The sequence below is a fragment of the Adiantum capillus-veneris genome, chromosome 1 (assembly GCF_014529385.1).
Source record: "Adiantum capillus-veneris isolate H3 chromosome 1, ASM1452938v2, whole genome shotgun sequence".
Classification (NCBI taxonomy): Eukaryota; Viridiplantae; Streptophyta; class Polypodiopsida; order Polypodiales; family Pteridaceae; genus Adiantum; species Adiantum capillus-veneris.
Window position 1 is genome coordinate 182,399,015 of NC_140931.1, and position 23,213 is coordinate 182,422,227.

At 45.8% G+C, this 23,213-nt stretch overlaps 1 protein-coding gene across 6 annotated transcripts in view; it reads right to left on the bottom strand.

Annotated features, from left to right (window-relative positions):
• The window catches only part of LOC147466122 (rho GTPase-activating protein 6-like), a 57,762-nt gene extending 45,207 nt beyond the window's left edge, over positions 1–12,555 (bottom strand). For 2 of the 6 annotated variants that reach the window (XM_086524173.1, XM_086524164.1), the window contains exons 1-10: positions 12,334–12,555; positions 11,457–11,811; positions 10,692–11,110; positions 10,391–10,427; positions 7,642–7,718; positions 7,318–7,385; positions 7,126–7,195; positions 6,828–6,972; positions 6,462–6,581; positions 5,771–5,848 (exon numbers count right to left, since the gene is read on the bottom strand). In XM_086524173.1, the coding sequence (XP_086380299.1) occupies positions 5,771–5,848; positions 6,462–6,581; positions 6,828–6,972; positions 7,126–7,195; positions 7,318–7,385; positions 7,642–7,718; positions 10,391–10,427; positions 10,692–10,745 (649 nt within the window). In that variant the 5' untranslated portion in view covers positions 10,746–11,110; positions 11,457–11,811; positions 12,334–12,555. Of the gene's footprint in view, positions 1–5,770; positions 5,849–6,461; positions 6,582–6,827; positions 6,973–7,125; positions 7,196–7,317; positions 7,386–7,641; positions 7,719–10,390; positions 10,428–10,691; positions 11,111–11,279; positions 11,409–11,456; positions 11,812–11,909; positions 12,281–12,333 lie in introns of those variants that run through there. The other 4 variants (XM_086524141.1, XM_086524150.1, XM_086524156.1 and 1 more) reach the window with 4 other exon arrangements.
• Positions 12,556–23,213: the final 10,658 nt, after the last annotated feature.

Genomic DNA, 23,213 nt, shown 5'->3' on the forward strand with positions numbered 1-23,213 from the left:
GAGACAGATATGCTCGCATAGCACTTGAGTCCTCTCGACAGTTAGCCATACAAGGAGATACAACATGCTGGTATGGGGAGATGACATCATGGTTTCAAGCGCATGGGTTCAACATAGACAGGCTGCCACCGTTCCAGTACTCATTGGCTGCACCATCTCTCATTCTTACGCAGTCGGAGATCACCAAGCTAATCCACCAAGACCTGACCCAACTAGACACCAGGAGGACATGGATACAACCAACACAAGAATTGGGCACGAAGATGGCTTTCTACAGAGACCACCTTCTCCAGCTTACGGAAGATGGTTTTGTGAAGAGACCCAGATACATGGATACCCACTTGTCTCATGGGATACGATGTGCTATTGGCAAGTTACGCACATCGTCTCACCAGCTGCGGATTGAAACTGGGAGATACAGCGGAATACCAGCAGAGGCTAGGACATGCCCCTTGTGTGACATGGAACATGAGACAGAGCTGCATTATACATGCCCCTGCCCCGTCTACTACGAGATACGAGGCCGCTTCCATTGCTTGTTCAAAGAGGGTTTTGGACCACTCTCAAGAGTAATGGGATACGAAGATCAGAGATGCCTGGGTTTGTTCTTGCTCGAGCTGCGCAGACACACAGAGAGCCTAATGAATGGCGAGGCTAACCAATCTCAAAGACGGATCACGGACTTCTTCAGAGCAGACACGGGACAGCCCGCAAGAGCCACTCCCACAGCAAAGCTCCCCCTCATCTCACACCAGAGGCACACTGATCGACCGAGCGATTGAACTGGGGAAATCCAGGCACCCACGACTGCGAAGGACTACACAGCATCGACGGAGGCTACGTCAAAAGATTCGGAGCACGCTGGCCAGGCATGCACGACGCCCGGTCAGACTACTAACCATGGAGGAAATTGATGAGATTTGCCAACGACTGATGCTAGATCTTTTGTGATTCGGCTATCCCAACAAGCCGCCCATTTTTGCTTAGTTTTTTGCTTAGCTCACATCTACCAATCTAGGATCCCATAGTATATATCTTTGTTTTGTACTGTTGTTAGGTTATTTTGTTACTCTGACTTTGTATCAGATCCACCACCTTGTAACTTTCTAGTCTCATAGGTCACTATGGCCTTTTGAAGACGTTAATATAACATTTCATTTCATTTCATCTCTCTCACTCTCTCTCCCTCCCTCTCTCTCTCTCTCTCTCTCTCTCTCTCTCTCTCTCTCTCTCTCTCTCTCTCTCTTCTCTCTCTCTCTCTCTAGCTGCGCAGACACAGAGATAGCCTGATGAATGGCGAGGCTAGCCAGTCCCAAAGACGGATCAAAGACTTCTTCAGAGCAGACACGGGACAGCCGCAAGAGCCACTCCCCACAGCAAAGCTCCCCCTCGTCTCACACCAGAGGCACACTGAGCGACCGAGCGATTGAACTGGGGAAATCTAGACGCCCAAGACTACGGAGGACTACACAGCATCGACGGAGGCTACGTCAGAAGATTCGAAGCACGCTGGCCAGGCATGCACGACGCCCGGTCAAACTACTAACCATGGAGGAAATTGATGAGATTCGCCAACGACCGATGCTAGATCTCTTGTGATTCAGCTATCCCAACAAGCCGCCCATTTTTGCTTAGTTTTTTGCTTAGTTCACATCGACCAATCTAGGATCCCATAGTATATATCTTTGTTTTGTACTGTTGTTATGTTATTTTGTTACTCTGACTTTGTATCAGATCCACCACCTTGTAACTTTCTGGTCTCATAGGTCACTATGGCCTTTTGAAGACGTTAATATAACATTTCATTTCATTTCTCTCTCTCTCTCTCTCTCTCTCTCTCTCTCTCTCTCTCTCTCTCTCTCTCTCTCTCTCTCTCTCTCTCTCTCTCTCTCTCTCTCTCTCTCTCTCTCTCTCTCTCTCCTCTCATGGCTCTTCTTCGTTATCGTCCGTTGCGTACAGTGGCATGGTATTGGACATCTGGCTCATGGCTCATGGCTGTCTTGTGATGCTTGTGAGCTTAGAAGCTTGTTGTTTTAGAGTAGGATGTTTTCACACTTTACTCTGGACTAGCGAGCCGGCATTGTTTGCATTTTCAACCCGATTCACGTCCCTGTACATGCCGATATTCCAAGGGAGAGGAGTGGTTGTTATGTTTTCGGATGCTAAAGGGGGAGGAGCGAGTGTCAAGTTTTAGGATGTAAGAGGTAATAGAGAGGAAGGTTGCATTTTCAGCTTGAAGCTTACTCTTATTTCCTGACAAGAGGTGATTGGTGGTGGACGTCTTCAATGCCTTGGATCTAGGTATGTGACTCGGATGCGGAAGAAGGTTGGCATTCTAAGAATCACCTTGGTTTTCACGTTTCTTGTTGTGTGAGATGTGGATAAGGATTTTGGTTTTTGGAACATTGCCATCTGTGAAGAACTACCTACTTTCTGTTGCTTTCGGCTTTTTGAAGAGCAGGCCCTTCGAGCAAGGAAACTTATGTTGTGACCAAATCGGCCTATGAGATAGAACTGTGTACATGTGTTTCTCCTCTGGGTAAAGTACTGAAATAGACCCGGGGGTGTGTATACATGTGTATGAGGGATAGGGAAATGGAGCTCTAACACTAATGTATGAGGGATAGGGAAATGGAGCTCTAACACTAATGGATGGACACTGTAAGCGCAGGGCTGTACAACCATGATAAGCAAAAGACTAGCTGGCTCTATATTGTACCAAACCGGGCGGTGTATTATGGCGCACATAGGTGGGTAGGGTGTGAAGGGTCCCCACAGTCAAGCAGCACAATATGAGAAAGCCCACTCTTATCGCCCTCTGTCGAGTCTGCTCATGCCGTAGTCGAACCTCTCGGATGGCCTTGTGATGTACTCTCTGGTGCACTGGGCGTCTACAGGCTCGAACAATCTGTCTCTTGTAGTGTGACCCCCCTCTGAATGTCAGTGGGTGGTACTAGAGCAGTTCTCTGAAAAAAGTCAATGAGCTATGACTATTGCCCTCCATTGAATGTGCAGGTGAATGGAGGAGAACCAACCCAGCTGCCTCTGGTCTCTCTACTCCAATTGTACTCTTAAGTGTGGGTTGTCCTGTGAAAAGGGTTGTATTTCAGCCCAGTATGCTCTCATATGCACGGCATCTACATACATAGTGCTCCTTACTCTCCACCCAACCTCTACATACCCTACACGTCCTCTAGTCCTTGTCAATCTGGATTTCCCGCCAACCTCAATCTCAAGTCTGTGAGATGAAACCCTGAGCTGTCCAATCACGTCGCTGGTTGAATACATCCTCTTAAATAGTATAGAATAGTCATGAACTGATCTCTATAATACAACATCTTCAATGGAAGAGGATGTCTAGGGCAATATAAGGACTCGGTTCCTCTCACTATGTGAGAGAGGTATAAATGGTGAGTTAAGTTGGTACTGAATGGTGGGAGCCACTCTAAATCCAAACTACGTGTGTTGAACCACTGTGTCATCGGTGCATACCATGATCTATTCTCACCTACCCCTGACAGCTACCTAGATGCCTCAAGAGCTTTGCATGAAAGCCTATTTTGCGGTAGCTTGCGCAATCTCTGGATAAAACATATTGTTTGAAAGAGAGCCTCCACTAACATGGGTGGCGGGGCTAGCTCTGCTTTGATAATGTCATGTGGGACAGAAGATTTGTTCCGGATGATGTGGGTCTCTCATTCTGTGTCCACCACCAACTTGCCTCTTCCACACCTTTGCCGGATCAATCAGGTAGCATAGAGTAAAGATGTGGTTGATGGTAGAGAACACTCGTCTGAAACTGGCTCGTCCTGGGGCTTGCAGGCCCTCGCTCTCCACCTATGCACTCGACTGTTCCTCCATCACTGCTCCATAAAGAGCAAGAGAGAGATAGTGATCTCCCTTGAGAGTACTCGAGAGAAAGCACGAATGAAGTGGGAGAAAGAAATGAAATGAAATGTTATATTAACGTCTTCAAAAGGCCAAGATGACCTATGAGACCAAAAAGTTACAACTGGTGAATTTGATACCATGTTTGATTACGGAAATTACAAAGTTACCAAGTTAACAAAGAACTAACACTAAAACACTAAGGAGAAAGGAAATAAGGGGGGGGGCGGGGGGGGGCTCGTGGGTTCAGATGAAATCTCTCATTGGTCGCTGTCGGATCTCATCGACCTCCTCCATGGTCAGAACTCTGGTTGGGCGTCTTGCATGTCGAGTTAGAGTGATCTGTATCTTCTGTTGCAACCTTCGTCGGTAGTGTGAGACCCCCCGAGGTCGTGGATGTCTGGATCTGCCAAGTTCAATGGCTCTGTCAAGCAGTGTACCTCGAGTATGAGTAGGCTCTAAATCTGCTGTAATGACTGCTCCGTTGGCCCTCCTTGGTCTGGTGTAAAGAACTCTGTGATTCGTCTCTGAGACTGTCTTTCCCCTAATGTCCTCAGCAAGCTCTCCCTAAGTCTGCGCAGCTCTAGCAGGAACAATCCGAGACACTTCTGATCCTTGTATCTCATGACTCTAGAAAAAGGTCCGAACCCTTCTCTGAACAGGCAGTGGAAGCAGCCGCGTATCTCATAGTATGCCGGGCAGTGACATGTGTAGTGCAGCTCTGTCTCTGGCTCTAAGTTACATAGGTGACATATCCTGGCTCCTGCCGGCACCCCTCGAAATCGGCCAGTTTCGATCTGGAGCTGATGTGAGGATGTGCGTATCTGTCCAATAGCGCATCTTATCCCATGAGATAAGTGTGTATCCATGTATGCTGGCCTAGTCACAAAGCCATCCTCCGTGAGTTGGAGAAGATGCTCTCTGTAGAAGGCCATCTTCGTGCCCAACTCCTGTGTCAGCTGTATCCATGTGCTCCTGGTATTTATCTGAATCAGATCCTGGCGTATGAGCCTAGTTACCTCTGTCCGTGTGAGAGACAAGGAGGGTGCATCCAAGGAGTATTGAAGCGGGGGTAATCTATCCATTTTGAGACCATGAGACTGAAACCATGATGTCATCTGTCCATACCAACATGCTGTATCGCCTTGTAGAGCTAGTTGTCGAGATGACTCCAAGGCAAGCCTAGCGTATCTGTCTCTGGGGAGATCCCATAGACCGTGCATAAAGGAAACTGATCTCGTCAGTGCCTCTACCACGAGGGGGGGGGGGGGGGGGGGGGGGGGGGGGGGGGGGGGGGGGGGGGGGGGGCGGCGGCTAGCTTGGCTCGAATAAGCTCATGTGGTACTGAGGCCTTAGCCCGAATTATCCGAGCGATCATAGAGACCAGAGGCCTCTCCATACATCTCCATCCATCTGTGTTGCCAGATCTCCCATGGTGGCCCCATACCTGAACTCCACATAGCATAGCTGGAGTTACTAGCGTGTCAAAAAGCCAAAGCTTTGTTCGCGGTTCCTGAAACTGAACCTGCGAACACATCCTCTCCAGTCCTCCCAAAGCTGCATATGCTCTCGTCAGTCTAGTCTCTGATGCTCTCCTTAGTGAAAACACCGGTCCTTAGAGAAACAGTAGAGATAAAGAGGCCCTAAGGCCCCAAGGTACTCCAAGAAAACATCAGGGGGAATCTCCTCCTGATAAACATGGCTGCCCCTCCGGAAGGCTGCGGGCAGCCTCCACGACCAAAGGCGAGTCCGCAGCAGGATATAAATGCACAAAGGGCCCACACATAGACACACCCACAAGACACTTCCCGCCAGTAGGCACATCCAGAAGTCCCACTAACACCATAAAAGAAAGTGAGGAAACCTGGAATTGTAAACTTACCCTGCTCGTAGTCACGAACACGCTGCTCCACCTCGTCAACATCTGCTGACTGCCGTAAAATGCCCTCCACACCAACACCTAATATCATCAAAACCAGAGATGTTTCATCAAACCAGAACATATCTACAGGACCCAAAACCCAAACTTGTAAGTACAAATTTAAACATAAGAGCTGTGGCAATTAGAAAATACGGGAGGTATGGCAAATGATGTAATAAATGCAATGCATACCACCTTACAATCAACATTATCATGGTGTGTGATCAATGCAAGTGACGGTTTGGAGATGTGGTACGGCCCTTGAGCTTGAGCATTATTCATTTTACTGTTCTATTATACACAGGGAGACAAAAGATCGTGTTACATGAGTACTTTTTGTCGTAACATGGGACGTGAACAGACAGTTGGACAGGGACCATCCACAATAGGGGTTTGAAAAAGGGGGACAACTTGGGATGGTGTTGAGATGGGGGCATCTCATGTTACTTTGGTATTGTGGACAACTTAATTAGCATCTGTAGCTACCAATTTACAGGCAAAAAACACCAATAAGAATCCAAATCCACAACCACAGCTATCAGTTGGCCTCAATTTTGGCAATGTGGCAGGCTGCAACTCTGTAAGCAGTAACCAAAAGACCCTTGCAGCATCTGTTAACAGATATACTAGCAGTACAGCAGACAGTACTGACCATGCTGCTCAATGAAACACAAAGCTTTTTCCAGAAACGAGGGACTCCCATCAATGTCCTCCAAAGCAAGTAATATAGGCCGTCCAACCACCATAGACTTGACTGGTTTTCTGCCCCTACCTGGAAACAAAATAAATACTAGATTTTAGTGAGTCTCAGCACATCAGATCTCAGGAGGAATTAGTTAATTGAGCAGAATCCTATATGTTAACAGAAGAGTTCCCATAACAATTATACAGCAGATTTACACTACGATGCACTTCTAAGACAAATCCAACAAAAATCTCGAACAAAACCAAACGTTACTTAAGCGTTCCACAGTTTTATTTAGCCTAATCCAGGTGACAGATCAAACGCATCATTCACCTATATCAACAGGTTCGATAGCAGCATCTATCGAATCTGTCTTGAATATGCCACTATGTCCCATTACAAGATCTGCACTTGGTGCTGCAGAGATTGCCCTCTCAAGAGAACCCTTCCAATCCTCTAGATCTTCTGTGGTTTCTGCCTGCAGTGCCAGAGATATCAAAATTACTTTCTGTTTCGATTCATAATGATTCATAATCTGGCACTACGGAGAAGGAATTAGTTCAAAATCTTCAATAAATTTAGAAACAGTATATCAAACACAACTTGATAGGTGCATAATTAGCCTTCTCACCTTAAGTGTGAAGGCACGTCCATCAGGAAAAAGCACTGTGAGAAGCTTCTTATCTGCTTTAACAAGCACACTGTACACATCCACAGAATTATTCTCTCCTTCATATAAAGCATGTCCTTTGTCTGCTCAGTCTCAGCAATGAACAACAGCTAGTAGGGAAATGATAAGCATAAGATCCTCATGTTTCCTTACCTTCCAGAACTATTCAAATCAATGCCTCCAAGAGCCAAGATACTTTCACCTCCTTTTGAGAGGACAGTCTGCAGCAAAAAATGTCACAAAAGAAAAGACCATTACAAAACAAGACTTTTCATTAAACCTCCAGGGAAGCGAGCTCTTTGACAAGCTTCACAAACAGGTCCAGCAAGTATGCATGAGTACACTCAAAAGTCCTTACTTCAAGATTTATAACCACCCTTGCAACTTGTTTTTCACCAAATGGACTTTCAGAATCTTCATTTTTTATTTGTTCATGCACATACAATTTTAAAATAAAAATATGACATTGATACTCACAGGGTCACTCTTATAGAACACCAAAGAAGTGTGAGTCAAAACAAACCAGCGCCGCTTCCACGATTTCCAGCCCAAGCCTAAATAAATTGCAGTTTCTCAGCATATGTAAATTAAGTATGAGACATACAAGTGAAACTTGAGATGAAATAAAAAGAAATCGGCAACCCAAACTCAATGGTTAACAGAACATTTGATGTTCAAGACCAAGTAGTACGTTGTAGCTTCAAACAGCAATTGCTTGAAGGCCCAGACAATGTGAGGCGATTGAATGTGAAAATTGTTGAACTAGCCGCCTACCAATAATAAACACCAAGCTATGCATTCCAAAGTGGCTAGAGTTTCGGTAGCTTGAATGGAAAGCTGCAAAACCTAAGCATCCCACTTGCCTCAAAGAGCTCCAAAGATCTACATCTATCATCTATAGCATTATGTTTGACACTCGAATCGAGCACTTCAGCACATAACTAGAAACATCGATGCGCAAGTTAAGACGTACGTCACTTACTCCCCCTGATTCTCCCTCTACACACAAAATGGAAAAAGTTCGATGGGCACAAATTGACCAAAATGCATGACGGAGCTACAACTTACAATCACATCCAAGACCCTTGACCAGCATCACATCTTTTGGATTAGTCGCAAGAAATGTACTTAAACAATCCGCTCTAAAAAGAAGCGTACACAATATGGTAACCAAAATGCGATTTCCAGGAACCAAAGCAAGGGCCACCCTAGGTTCAGAAGGGATACTGGCAATGTTGCGCCAGGAAGTGGAGCAAAAAAGAGTTGGCGGTTTCCAGGCCCCCAATGCCACCCCCTCTTTAGAAGAAGAAACTACCACACTCTTGAAGATTAAAGGCACAACTATGCCAGGGAGGCTTGAGCTTGCTGGACGCTGGGCGTTTGACACATGGCTTAATCAGCCTCGCCTTGCATCTCTACCTGCCCTCTGCAGACGAATAATAGTGTGCCTCCACCCAAATGCTTTCCTTTTCCACCATGCCTTAAATAAAATCAAGCACACTAGGAGTCACAACTCCTGAATTAATCTTGCAGTGCTCACTCAGAATTCTAAGAAGACGCCCTCTCAACAGACAAAAGACCAAAGCTGCATACCCACAACTAAACGCAAGGCTTGATGATCTTGCACAAAGGTCACTTGCTCCACTGGCCTCAGTTCATAAGGAGGGGCCTGAAAACAGTCCCCCATCTCTAAGATAAGCCAAAGGCATCACGAGCCCTGTGCACTGGGTATATGCAAGCATAGAAAAGGATTGACTTGAGTGGAGGGAGCTCTCATGCCCCTTTAGCATCTCCTCGTGGTCCCGCTTGAACCAGTAGTTGCAATGGACCCACACCGGCGCAGCTCCACACACTTGAGAAATCACAAGCCAAGGGCCCGGTCTCCCCGAGCTGGCCCACGCTCCACGAGCGTCCGCATCTCTCAGATAAGCGTCACAGATAACCCGAGTACATGTTCAGACCTGTCTTTCGGCTCAAAATCTAGCTCTTGCCACACTCTCCAAGACGAGGTTTTTTCTATAACATGAATCAAACACCCAATCACTCAAGGAGATGTAAGGGATAATGTCCTTCCGCTCAGCCATTGAATTTCTTTGCAAGATGGGCTGGATTGTTCCAGCTATGACAGGGAACCTGAAACATCACTTTTATGTCCTTCAGCTGTACATACCTTTTGAGACCAAAGTGGTGCTCCAGTTTTTATACTTGTTTTTTAAAGAAACCCCACTCCTTGCCATTTCACCTTCTATCTCATCTTTTCCTCGAGTCTACACACCCTAAGTCATTCTCATTTCAGTTACTTATCCTTTATTGACCAGCCTCAAGAATGACAGCCTCCAGAAGTCCAGCTTTGTACCATACAGATCCATCACATTGAGGGCAAGCCTAACCTGTTTATTATAAAGTCCTTCCGTACCAAAAAATCCCATGGGCCCTAGAGGTCGTACCATGGCTTTAACAAGGAATGTATTTGGTGTGGATGATCAGTGATGGTACCAACCACCACCATCCACGGTGCAAACACTGGCATCCAGCCCTAACCAGTTGATAGATTTTGTCTCATAGCCAAATTTGGTCTTCTGCAGGTGGACCATACAGTAAATTATTAAGGTACCCAACCAGCAAAAGCTAACTCTTTGTAGAATCCATCCTTTCAGGGCCAAGCAGAATGGTTTCTATTGCGCGCCTTCCCTGCCACAAAAAAAAATTAAAAAAAGAAATCAGTCTGGCATGTCACACCATGGCTTCAATGGTGAATGTATTGCCAGCGTGGGGATAGATGAAAGGGAATAATTTTCTTGTATGTGTCTCAAAGCGAGGCTGAGAAACACATTCTCCTAACCCAAAAACCTTGGCTCCTCATTGCATGTCATCACTTATCTAAAACTTTCAGAATACAGCATTATGTTGTTACTCCAAAGAGAAAACTTCCTTGAAAGCCTGCAAAGTATTACTGTCCCATCCTTATACTTTACGTATTATATCAGCCTCATTCACAAACTGCATGTAGAAATCCTGTGAGATATGCTTTCTCGCAACGACACATGCGCAACCCTCAATGTTTTCCCATAATTGCGACCATTTATTAGCACACTTCATATACAAAAGCATATGCCTTTAAGAAATGTCAGAATGCTAATGTTTTTTGTTTGACAAAGTTACAAGCTAAAAAACTACATAGCTGCCAAAGGAAAATTGAAGTTCGTGATAAGAAGCTAATGGAGACCTTTTGAAGAAATCAGCAAGGATCCACTTCTGAAAACCTGAAAGAAACGAATTCAAGCGCCTAATGTTAGAAAAACTTAACATTCTGTTAAAGGTCTGAGAAATCAATATCAACTTCTACCAAATGCTTTGATAGTTGCCAGCTTGTATTACACATTTACAGTCAAAGCCCATATATACTTGTTACAGTTCTTAGAAAATCATCACATCGGATGGATTTACTGATAGGTCCCAACTAACAAACAGCATAAAACCTTTCCAATTAAGCACCGGAAATCATGTAAGACTAGCACATAATGTACCAAGTTGCCCGGGCGGCCTCTTGAACGCTCATGAGGAGTTGCAGGTGTTGACATGTTTGTCCTGAAAACAGCCAAACCCTTGCGGCAAGGTGACTAAGCTCTCACTTGAACGAAGATTGCTCCTTCCTTATATATATTAAGTGACGGATCCTCCTTTTGGATATATCTGGAGCAGCAGAAATACCCACTTGCACACTAAAGGTAGAGCAGCCAATATCTTATGACTGACAACTCCACCAAATTTTGTCTCTTCCCTGTAATTTGAGCAAGAAACTCTTTCCACTTGGAGTAGGGAAACATGTCTCATAATTTGGTTCTCGTTATCCGAAGGCATGCTTTGCATCTCATAATTTGGTCCTCAATATCCATAGGCATGTTTTGCAGTTTGCTCATGTTTTTTTCGAGGCACGTCAGGATCCCTGGAGACAATAAAGCCAAAATGAATATGAGCTACCTGGACAGAAATAATAAAAGCAGGATGCTAAGCCAACAAATGCTGCAATGTGAATAGCGTTAACCAAAGTCTGTCTAAAATGATTGACGTCATAAATAGTGAACTCGAGCAAACCAAAGGGGTGCCTTGTTTACAGGATAAAAAAATCAGAGAGCATCCCACACTAAAGGCAGTGTGGGAGCATGGCAAAACTTCCCAAGGCAGACATTAGTTGTGGAGCAGCAAGCACAAGAAGCTGGAGGTGAGTGTTTAAGAATTGGGGACCCTTTACGTCTTCAAAGAATGAGTAATTGGGTATTATATGGAGGCACCTGTAGCTGCTGCTGTTGTTGTGTTGCTTCTGGTGAATGATGATGATGATGATCCAGCTCTTGTTGTTGTCTACGCCTGAATCATGATAAATCAAGCATCTGGTGTGGATGATAATGATGGAAGGAGACAGACAATGCAATTTTCCTTTTCCTCTATCCTGCCCTGCCACTATCTAGCTGTCCATGGAGTGGTTATGTCAGCTCTGGTTGTTGTTTACGCCTGAGTCATGATAAATCAAGAATCTGGTGTGGATGATGACGATGGAAGGAGACAGACAATGCAATTTTCCTTTTCCTCTCTCCTTCCCTGCCACCATCTAGCTGTCCATGGAGTGCTTATGTCCGTGCCCCAGACCTGCACAAGTACTCTCTCTCTCTCTCTCTCTCTCTCTCTCTCTCTCTCTCTCTCTCTCTCTCTCTCTCTCTCTCTCTCTCTCTCTCTCTCCTTCTCACCTTTTTCCCTCTGAAAGTACTTCCTTAACTTTACAAGTTTACTCCTCTCGCGTACACACACACACACACACACACACACACATTTCGTGCCTGCCCTCCTTCCAGAAAATCATTCCTGCAAATCCATGTAAATTCACTCAATTACGCATCATTCTAACGGTCTGACAGTGTCTCTCTTTATCTCTACTCTTCCTTTTCGGTGGCCTTTCAAAGTTTCAAGTAGCTCCGCTGCCTAAACTCATTACAATTTTCTGCCATTGCTCGCTCGCTCTCATTTCTCTGCTATGCAAAGCGACAAAGGACCATCACATTATTCCTGCTCTCTCACAGGCACATGCCACACACAGCACATTACTCTCTGAGCCTCTCTCTCTCTCTCTCTCTCTCTCTCTCTCTCTCTCTCTCGATCTCTCTTGGTACCAACCTGCTGCAGCTACAAATGCGAGCCGTTGCGTTAAAGAGAGGGGTTGCTGTGCTCCAGAAGAGGGAGGCGCGAGTTTTTTCGAAGTGAGATCAGAAAAGAGGGCAGCAAAAGAGCAGTAAAGGAAAAGGTGGACTGCGGAAAAGTGAAGGCATAGGCTTGGGCCGCTTCATATACTCATCAGCTCGCTCCCCCCTCACTCTAGCTCCACACCTGGGTAACGGGTTACGTAGTAGAGTACCTAGGCTAGGTAGACACAAATGTGCCATGTGCACATTGCATGTTCACATAAATCCTCTCTCTAAGTACATGCACTCTTGAGTCTTTGCCATAACACATTCTTGGGTCATAGGTAAGGGTGGGTTCAGATTGGAGAGGTGGAAGAGAAGCACCTTTCCACCACTTCCAGGCGGAACGCAGAGATTCTCAGCTCTGTCTCATCGCCTTGGCGTTCACACAAGACGGTAGTCCCTTTGCTTGCATGGCACGGCTCCATTGGTTGGAGAAGAAAGTCATGAGGGTGGAAGTGCTCACAACCGGGGGGGGGGGGGGGGGGGGGGTCGGAAGAAAAAGAGGGCAGGGTGGAAGAGAAAAAGGCGAATTCTTCCTCGACATGGGAGCTCAGTAAGCACCTTCCATCGCCTTATGTGAACAAGGCAGTGAACTAGGGAGATTTTGATTGGCTCGCAAGAAATTCTCTGCTCTTCTGCTGAGGGATGTGAACCCAGCCTAAGAGCATACTACGGTTAAAAGCATCGTTGAGAGAACAGCTTTCAGAGGTGGTGTTGCAGCCCAATACGCAAGCCCCAACGGAGGATGATTGAGCAAAACCAAACATTGTCCAGTGGAAAGGTGGACTATTCCAGTCATGTGTTCTCTGCAACAACCCTATCATCGTCGAATGCCATCTTATATGGTGCTTCTAGCTTTTGGAGGGTCGTTCCAAGCTGGAAGGCATTTTTTGCTCTGTGAGTTGCGGAGACGCACTCATAAATGTTCTATGGAATTTCATTTTGTTTGTAGAAGTCGCTCTAAAAATGCATCTAGATGGACCTATGAGCAGGCAAGCGCTCTAAGCCTCTCTTATTTTGACACAAAGCCGATATAAGAAACATCACTAGTGTTCCAAACCCGCCTATCGCAAGGTTTTTTGCTTCACTCCGTCACATTGAAAACGACACTTTGTTGTATTAAATAGAACCACTACGATAAATCGTCACACTCAAGCGCAAACATTACACGAAGCAAACACATACATAAAAGTAAGATGCCACATATATATGTAGGGGTTGATCCCAACCTAGACATGCTAAGTCACTACCATAATGTGTACTTCCGCGATCTGCGCATATGTTCGAAGGGAGGGCATACCTATGAACGATGGAAGACGTGAGGCGAGGGACTCACTATCACTAGGCGACGGACTGGCCATCCATTAGCGATGGATGTGGCTCATAGAAAACCAATTGGAACACATGCACTAAGGCTTACGAGAAATTGAGAATGTTTTACGTATGGAAAATTGGTGCATCAAAAGGACTTAGGCTACACACTACGCTTCCATGATACCTACCAACCCGCATTTCACACGCTTGGGATGGAGAGCCACTCGGGCCTAGTGACCGGCGACGGCCCCATTTCTCCAAAACGCTCGAACGTGCTCCCCTCTCCTAGAGCCTACACAGCCTGGACCTCTCTGGCTTGTTGCCTCGCCACGTGTCCCTCTCTACACAGCCCACGTCAGCCAGCGCTGCACGATCTCCAGCTCCAGGTCACCTCTCTCCTGCCACGTCAGCGCTGCTTTTTCTGCCACGCTCCCATTCCCAGGTTCTCGGCCTAGTTTTTTTTGGGTTTCCAAGGTCAAAAGCCCACGGACCTTCGCTTTTCAGCACTACAATGAAACTGCATTGCCTTGCGGTTTCGGAAGTTGGGTTGCATAATTTCTGGATTCTAGAATCTACACTACTATTCGTACCACCCAATGCCCATGCAGTGTGACTGTTCCTGAAAATTTATTTTTGCAACCAATACCAATTCGGTTTTATGATTTTTTCCATAGGAATTTCGAAATTTTGAGCTAATTTTTGCACTATTAAATCTTAAAACTTAGGCACGATTTTTCTTTTTCCTCTTTCGTCCAATTGGAATTTTTTGTTTTCAAAGTGGCAAGATTGTAGGTCTTTGTGTACCTATCGAAGCGCTTGCCCTCCCACTCCTAAGACTTGCTTGCTACCTTGTGAGTCCCTTAGTTCGCCTACCTTGCAAACACAAGTAACAACTAAATTAGCATCACACATAGACCTCCATCGGCTCATTCGTGCAGTCTTGCCAAAGACAGAGAGAGAGAGAAAAGAGGAGAACCTCAAAGGTCCATCTGTTCCTTCACCTACAACATGTGTGTGTGTGTGTGTGTGTGTGTCTCTACATATATACCATCTACATGACCAATCTATTGATTCTATAACGTGTAACCCATTGAGGCTCACCACATGGCTCTGTCTACTGCCCCTGACCCCAGCTCTCAACTCCCCTTAGATAAATGTTAAAATGTCTCTTCTATTTTGTTATGTTCACTCTGTGGTAACGATAAAGGCTCTCTCTCTCTCTCTCTCTCTCTCTCTCTCTCTCTCTCTCTCTCTCTCTCTCTCTCTCTCTCTCTCTCTCTCTCTCTCTCTCTCTCTCTCTCTCTGCGTAGAAGGAGTGTGGAAGCTCCTACATGCATAGAGCAGGCAGCTAGGGTTGTGAAGCATGCGCCTAAGTTGGAGTGGATGAGCTGAAGATAAGAGTTGGCAAGAAACATACCCTAAAAGCAATGATTTGAGCGACTGAAAGGTGATGACATATGGAGACGAGTTGCTAGAGAGATTGTATTAGGAGGTGCACGTACGGACATGGTGTGGAAGGGGTGTTACTGTTTCAAGGTGAAAAGTGGAGTTTTTTCCTCCTTACATGCATGTAGCTTCATCAGTAGTTCATAAAGTTGTAGTAGTTGAATAGCCTACAAAGGTCACAAATTCAAAGATGTAACCCTAATAGGCCTATTTGCATGCAAGAGATTGACATCGAGCAAGGAGAGATTTATCTTCTCATGTTTGGGATGACATCTCTTAGAATGTTCCCTTTACAAAATACGAGCATTTGAATCATGAGTAGTCATGGAGAGAATCTGCTCATGTTACCTTAGTAACTGTATGATGCTCCATGGAGATCATGTAGCTCTCACTTACCATCAAAGTGGGTGTGAAGCAAATGAGTTGAAAATTCCAAAAGCCCAAGAAGCTACTGCATTAATCAGCTCTTTGCACCATCAATCGATGCCTATGCATGCCATGTCTTTCCCTTTAGACTCAAAAGGAAAGCAATTTTGATGGAGTATTGTATCATGTAGTTCTCACTTACCATCAAAGTGGGTGTGAAGCAAATGTATTGAAAATCCCAAAGCCCAAGAAGCTACTGCATTGATTAACTCTCTGCACCAGCAATCGATGCGTATGCATGCCATGTCTTTCCTTTTAGACTCAAAAGGAAAGCAATTTTGATGGAGTGCCGTGAAGCTAAATTTTTTGCTTCTCACTCCTTTCCCTCTATCTATATTTGAAGGCAATGTTGTTGCCTACTCACATGCCTCTCAGCCTACATCGACGTTTCCTTGCCACAATCCATGCACCATTTACGCAAAATTTTAATTGGATATGTAATGGAAATGGCCTATGAACTTTGAGAGTAGCGGAATTAGGAAATTAGATAAAGCGCTTTTGTGAGACTAGCATAGCGGTGAACTTAATTGATGATAGCAACATAAACATGGTACTTAGTTAACTTGACATGAACAATACTTTTGCAAGAGAGAGAGTTTAGAGAACATGACAATAGTTGAGGACCAGATTCATAGAGAGCCGGTCCCCCCTCCAAAAGGCATTTGTATTATAGTTTCTCCCATCAAGAGAGACTTGGTACAATACAATCTTTGTGTTCCTTGTGACCTAAGTGATGCGATGAAGATGGAAAGCTTCATGCATCACAAACATAACATAAACTTGAAGAAAGCATTAACTATCCCAAGCCTCAGTCCCAAGGCCTCAAACACCTTCGAAAGTGGAGAGAGCTAGCGGGGAATGAGGGTAGGGAAGAGGAAGAAAAAACATTCCATAGGAGAAAGAAATAGTTCCTCACTTATCATCACTCTTCTTGCTAGCATACATAATAGCATAGTAATGAAGATGGAGAAGATGGTAAGCTTAAGCATTGAAGCATGGCTCTTGGTTGGATTTGCATTCCATAGCCAAGAGTGTTGGTGTAGGCTCTCACTTCTCACAAGCTTGGAGAAGGAGGTGGAGTTCCTCAACTTTCACCAAGTGAGAATGACTCCACAAAATGAGTGTGTGTGTGGTGTATATCCCCCCAGCACCCCCCTTGCTTGCTTGGGATGAGTTGTAGCTTTTACACATGTTTCAAGGCCATTGGACCCCTCTCCCCCCTAGCCAATCACATGCAGCATGCATTCAAGTACATGGGTAGTCTTTGGATAAGTGTCCTCCTTACACCTTAGAGAGAGAGAGAGCTTGAAAATATCTAGATATTTGTTGGATGGAACTAAAAGCTCATTGGACCCCTCTTTAGCCCAACCAATAGCATTCAAGCACACCATGTGGTTAAGCATAGGGAGAGTCTGACATGTGTCCCATGTGCCCTTTGAGAAAAGGGGTGCCCTTTGGGTGAGTGGAAGGTTAAGTCAAAGATTCCCCTAACTTTGAGACTTTCATGCATAGGAAGCTTTTCAAGCACCTTCTTCATTAAGTTTGTAGGGTCTCTTTTTGACTCAAGCACCTTACCCCCCATGTATAGGAAGCTTCTCAAGCAACTTCCTCATTAAGTTTGTAGGGTCTTTTTTTGACTCAAGCACCTTACCTCCCATGCATAGGAAGCTTGGGGGAAGCTTCTCAAGCACCTTTCTCGTTAAGTATGACAAGTACCTCAAGTACCTTAGTCATCAATCATGACAAGCACCTTAGGTGGAGTTCCCACCTCAAGCTAGCCCTAGCTTGCCTAAGGTCAAAGGCAAGTTTAGGTGGGGTTCCCACCTCAAGCTCAACCCTAGCTTGCCTAAGGTCAAAGGCAAGTTTAGGTCGGGTTCCCACCTCAAGCTCAGCCCTAGCTTGCTTAAGGTGAAAGGTAAGTTTAGGTCGGGTTCCTACCTCAAGCTCAGCCCTAGCTTGCCTAAGGTCAAAGGACTTTTAACACTAACCATTGGAGGTTTTTAATGAAGCTAACCCTAAGGTCTTTTAAGCTCCATTAGTTAACCTTGCTCTTTGACAGACCATCTCTCATTTGGGCCCTTTTACCACTGGCTCCGTGTTGAGACAGATCCGTAAGCACATGTCTATATTCTAACCCTTGTTCTTGTTTATTTATCCCACATTAAATGATCAGTTTAATATGAGAAAATCATTTGGGTTGGTTAGATATTAGATTTAATGACAGGATCCCTAACCAAAAGTGGTATAACGACCTACTTTAATGGTGTGGCCAAAATAGGTGAGGATCCACTCTATTGTAGCGATCAACAGTTTTTACTCCAACCAATAGTCCATCATCTATTGTTGTTCTTGGGTATAGTAGAAAACTCAACAGCGAAGTGCATGATCTGATGATATGTAACCTCATGGCCAAGTAGACATGGCACAAGTGAAGTAGAGTCTTTTTTGGGCTTGGAGAAGACCTAGAAGAGTGCTTGCAATGCAAACCTCTCACCATCTCAAGAAGTCGTCATCGTCCAAGAAAAATAGTTTGGACTTATGTAGAAAAATACATAAGAAACATTACTATCAGATACAAAAAGCTTTACTTTCAAAGAGAGTAACCATCTTCTAATACCAAAAACCTAGAGGCTATATCTATACTACATATAACGGACTTTAAAATTTTCAAGGAAGGAGAAGCCCTCCACTTGTTGCTCTCTCCATCTTCTTCTCTTGTCTTCTCCTAGAGTATGCATGGAACACCTTCGAAAGTTCAAAGTTTCCACATTGTGTTAACTACACTCCGGAGAGTTAGATGATGAGGGTTGCACTTGTTGTTGTGACATGTTGCAAGAGATGTGTGTGTGTGTGTGTGTGTGTGTGTGTGTGTGTGTGTGTGATGCAAGCTAAGCGAGGGAAACAAGGATCCCTCTCCATTTATATAAGCAACACTGTGTGAGAGAATTCCAACAGGGCGGCATCTTCAAGTGTCATCGATATTGACAAAGAAATCAAGCTAGTCAGCTACAGAATCCATGCCCAAGCTTAGTATGCAAGTGCCAAGAGTCTATAGGCCTTGGTAGGATGCTCAGAGGGCATGCCATCGTATCGACACAGGGGGGAACCCATATCAGTCAATAGGAGTATATTTCGGATGGTACATAGAGCAAAATCACCGATATATAGTATGAATCCCAATAGGGTACAAAGTTTTAACGGTAAGACGTGAAAGTCAAGCAGTCGGTGAGGGAGTTCCCACCAAATGGGCCAAAAGCTATAATCCAAAGTTATAAAGTTGGGTTCCAATTACAAGTGGGTGATTTTGGAGGAGAGCACATAGGGTACATAAAAACTAAGCTTTAGTATTTACAAGCAAGGAAAGAGGGGAGAGAGATGGGAATAAGATGGGGACGAGTGTCAGTGACATGTGTGTGTGTGTGTGTGTGTGTGAGTGAGAGAGAGAGAGAGAGAGAGAGAGAGAGAGAGAGAGAGAGAGAGAGAGATCTGGGCTACACCTGTTGATGTTACACACTGCAAGACCTATCCGTGTGCGCGCAGAGTGTGTGTGTTAGAGAGAGATTGGACAGAGAGACCCAATTGGCCATTGGTTGTGTGTGTGTGTGTGTGTGTGTGTGTGTCTGAGAGAGAGAGAGGGAGGGAGGGAGAGAAACAACACGTCCCATTGTAGCCTTAGTGTGTGAGTTTGCGTGAGAGAGAGAGAGAGAGAGAGAGAGAGAGAGAGAGAGAGAGAGAGAGAGAGAGAGAGAGAGAGAGAGAGAGAGAGAGAGAGAGAGAGAGAGAGAGAGAGAGAGAGAGAGAGAGAGAGAGAGAGAGAGAGAGAGATCATCCATGCTATCCTCACTGCAACCTTCATTCACGCTACTCTTGGTGCAACATGTGTGTGTGTGTGTGTGTGTGTGTGTGTGTGTGTGTGTGTGTGAGAGAGAGAGAGAGAGAGAGAGAGAGAGAGAGAGAGAGAGAGAGAGAGAGAGAGAGAGAGAGATGAAATGAAATGCTATATTAACGTCTTCAAAAGGCCAAAATGACCTATGAGACCAAAGCGTTACAATGTGGTGAATCTGATACAAAGTCAGAGTAACAAAATGATAAAACAAAAGTACTATGGGATCCTAAACTGGTAAGTGTGAACTAAGCAGCTAGCTAGGATAGCTAAATCAGAAGTCACAAGAAATCCAGCATCGGTTGTTGGTGGATCTCATCAATCTCCTCCATGGACAGTAGTCTGACCGGGTGTCGTGCATGTCGGGCCAAAGTGATCTGAATCCTCTGATGTAGCCTCCATCGATGATGTGTAGTCCTCCACAATCGTGTGTCTGGATCTCCCCAGCTCAGTCGCTCGATCGATCAATGTGCCTCTGGTGTGAGGCGACAAGATTTGATGTGGTAGTAGCTCCTCTGGGTGTCCAATGTCTGCTCTAAAGAAGTCTGTGATGTGTCTCTGAGATTGGCTAACCTCTCCTCTCATCAGGCTCTCTCTGTGTCTGCGCAACTCGAGCAGGAACAAACCCAGGCATCTCTGATCCTCGTACCTCATGACTCTGGAGAGTGGTCCAAAGCCCTCTCTGAACAAGCAGTGGAAGTGGCCTCGTATCTCGTAGTAGACGGGGCAGTGGCATGTGTAGTGTAACTCTGTCTCAGGCTCCATGTCACACAGGGTGCATGTCCTGTCCTCTGCTGGCACTCCGCTATATCTCGCGGTCTCGATCTGCACAGCTGGTGTGAGGATGTGCGTATCTGGCCAATGGCACACCGTATCCCATGAGACAGGTGGGTGTCCATGTATTTGGGCCTCGTCACAAAACCGTCCGTTGTAAGCTGGAGAAGATGCTCTCTGTAGAAAGCCTTCTTCGTGCCCAACTCCTGTGCTAGCTGTATCCATGTCCTCCTGGTGTCCAGCTGAATCAGGCCCTGGCGGATGAGCTTGGTGGTCTGGGACTGTGTAAGAGTCAGAGAGGGTGCATCCAGTGAGTACTGGAAGGGGGGCAGTCTGTCTATACTGAATCCATGTGCCTGGAACCATGACGTCATCTCCCCATACCAACATGTTGTCTCCCTGCCTGGCTAACTGTCGAGAGGACTCAAGTGCAAGGTGGGCATATCTGTCTTTGGGAAGTTCCACAAGCGGTGTAGGAAGGAAACAGATCTGGTGAGCGCATCAACTACTAGTGGGGGGGCAGCTAGCTCTGCTCGGACAATGGCACGTGGTGCTGAAGCCTTGGCTCTGATGAGCCGCGAGATCATAGAGACCAGAGGCTTCTCCATGTCCCCCCATCCATCAGTACGACCTGCTCTCCCGTGATGATCCAATGAAGGCCCCCATATCTCAGCTCCATAGAGCAATACAGAAGCCACCAAAGTCTCAAAGAGCCAAAGCTTCGTCCAACGCTCCTGAAATTGAACCTGTGAACACATCCTCTCCAGTCTCCCCAATGCCGAATGGGCTCTGGTCAATCTAGTCTCTGCTGCTCTCCTAAAAGAAAATGCTAGTCCACTAAAAACCACCCCAAGGTAAGCGTAAGTATATGTATATCCCATTGTCTCCTAGCCATATGTGAATACGGGTGCTGACCTCCTGATCCACTATGGGGTGGTATGAAAAACCATGACCTTGGTTTTACCAAGGTTGACAGACAAGCCACTCTCATGGGCAAACCTATGCAAAGCATCCAAGTGACGTTGCATCCCCTCCGGAGAGTCAGAGATCAACACAATATCATCAGCATATAACAATAGCGGAATCCATGTTCTTGCCAGCGGTGCCCCTCGATCACTATCTCTCTCAATGTAGTCAGAAACCTCATCCACATACATACCAAATAGAGTAGGAGAGAGCGGGCATCCCTGCTTCACCCCAATAGTGGAGTGAACCGGTGTAGATAGACCCTCTGAGGTGCGTACATGCCCTACTATTAATCTGTACAGTGCCATGATCCCCCAAATGAGCTCTGTGGGTACTCCGATCTCCTGTAATTTGTGCATCAATCTAGCTCTAGGTACTGTGTCAAATGCTTTGCGGAAGTCCACAAAGCTACAATAGATCCGTCTCCCACGGGATTTGCCTTCCTCGATGATGGCCCTGAGTGTCAAAATATGGTCAAGAGTGGAGAAACCTCTCTTGAACCCTGCCTGCCCAACAACACGCATTCCCTCCCTCTCTGCCCACCTATTCAGTTGCTGCTCAAGAATGGATGCGTACAACCGTGCCAATGTGTGTCCAATCATGATAGTGCGATAATTTCCAGGCTCCATAGGATCTCCTGACTTGAAGATAGGTATGATCGTAGACAGGCTCCAAGTATCAGGCAAGCTCTCACACATGGCACGGTTAAACATAACTACTAGAAGCTCTGCTAGTAGATCTCTGGCATGCATGAAATGCTCAGCCACTAAGACATCATGATCATATGCTCTCCCAGTCCTCATCCTGTCAATGGCCTTCTTCACCATCTCAACGGTGAAAAAGGCACATATGTGTGGGCATGGATCGGGGGGGTCGGGAAGGGGCTGCTGTCCAGAAACTATGTACAAAGATGATGTGTAATGACCCTAGGTCTCTGTAGAGGTAATGGCAAGGGGGGGAGATTGCTCATGAAAGAGTCTCCATGCCTCACGCGAGTCCTAACTCAAGAATAGCTGGTATAAATCCTGATCTAGTCGAGCCAAAAATGCCCTCTTCTTCCGCCGCACTAGGCGTCGGAAGTCAATTTGTGATTGTCTGTGTCTGATGCCCCCCAAAGCACTTCCCTCTGAAGTCTAGCTCTAGTCTGACGGCATTCCTCATCGTACCAGCTGTTCTGAGACATGCTACTAGAACGACATCTCTACTCGGGCTGTGTGTGCGGGTATGCCTCTACTACTGCATCATGTAATGTTTGTGTCAGTATGGTAGTAAGCTCCTCCAGAGGTCACCCCGGCTCCTCAGTGGATAGGCGCCTGTAAATCCCATCTATGTATACAGAATTCGTCTCCCGCGTGAAGGTGTAGCGAGTAGCTACTACCCATGGAATGTGTGCTACACTGAATTGGAAAGAGATGGTCAACGACACAATAGCATGATCCACTGCCACCCCCACTGGTCTAGGCCCAACTATGAGATCCTATATACTAGATATGAGGCTCGGTTGTGCCATGACATAATCCACCGTGCTGGCTCCATGTCTGTGTGGAAAGCATGTGAAGCCTCCCGCATCGGGAAATCTCTGTAGGCCATTCAAGATGGCCAATCCATGTGCAATCCCCATGTCCTCAAGTGCCGTCCATACTCAGTATGATCCCCATCTTGTGTTATTCTGGATAGACCCGTCTCAACAATATCCAACTCTCTCAGCATCTCCACTGAAGTATCATAAAACATAGTCTAATGATGGGCAGTTCTAGCATTGAAGTCCCCTAGAATGATAATGTCGCCATCTCTAGAGAATTCCCATATGTCATGATCATCCAAAATAGAGAAGGGGGACTTTCCTCTGGCTGGTGCATATACTGACGTACTCGGAGGAAAGTAGCAAATGGCAATGTAAAGATATCTACGAGTCTCTGCTCTCAATCTCACCCACATGTACCTAGCTTGCGCATCCCTACGAGCTATATGTATCAATGGCTACAACTCCTCCCTGAATAACA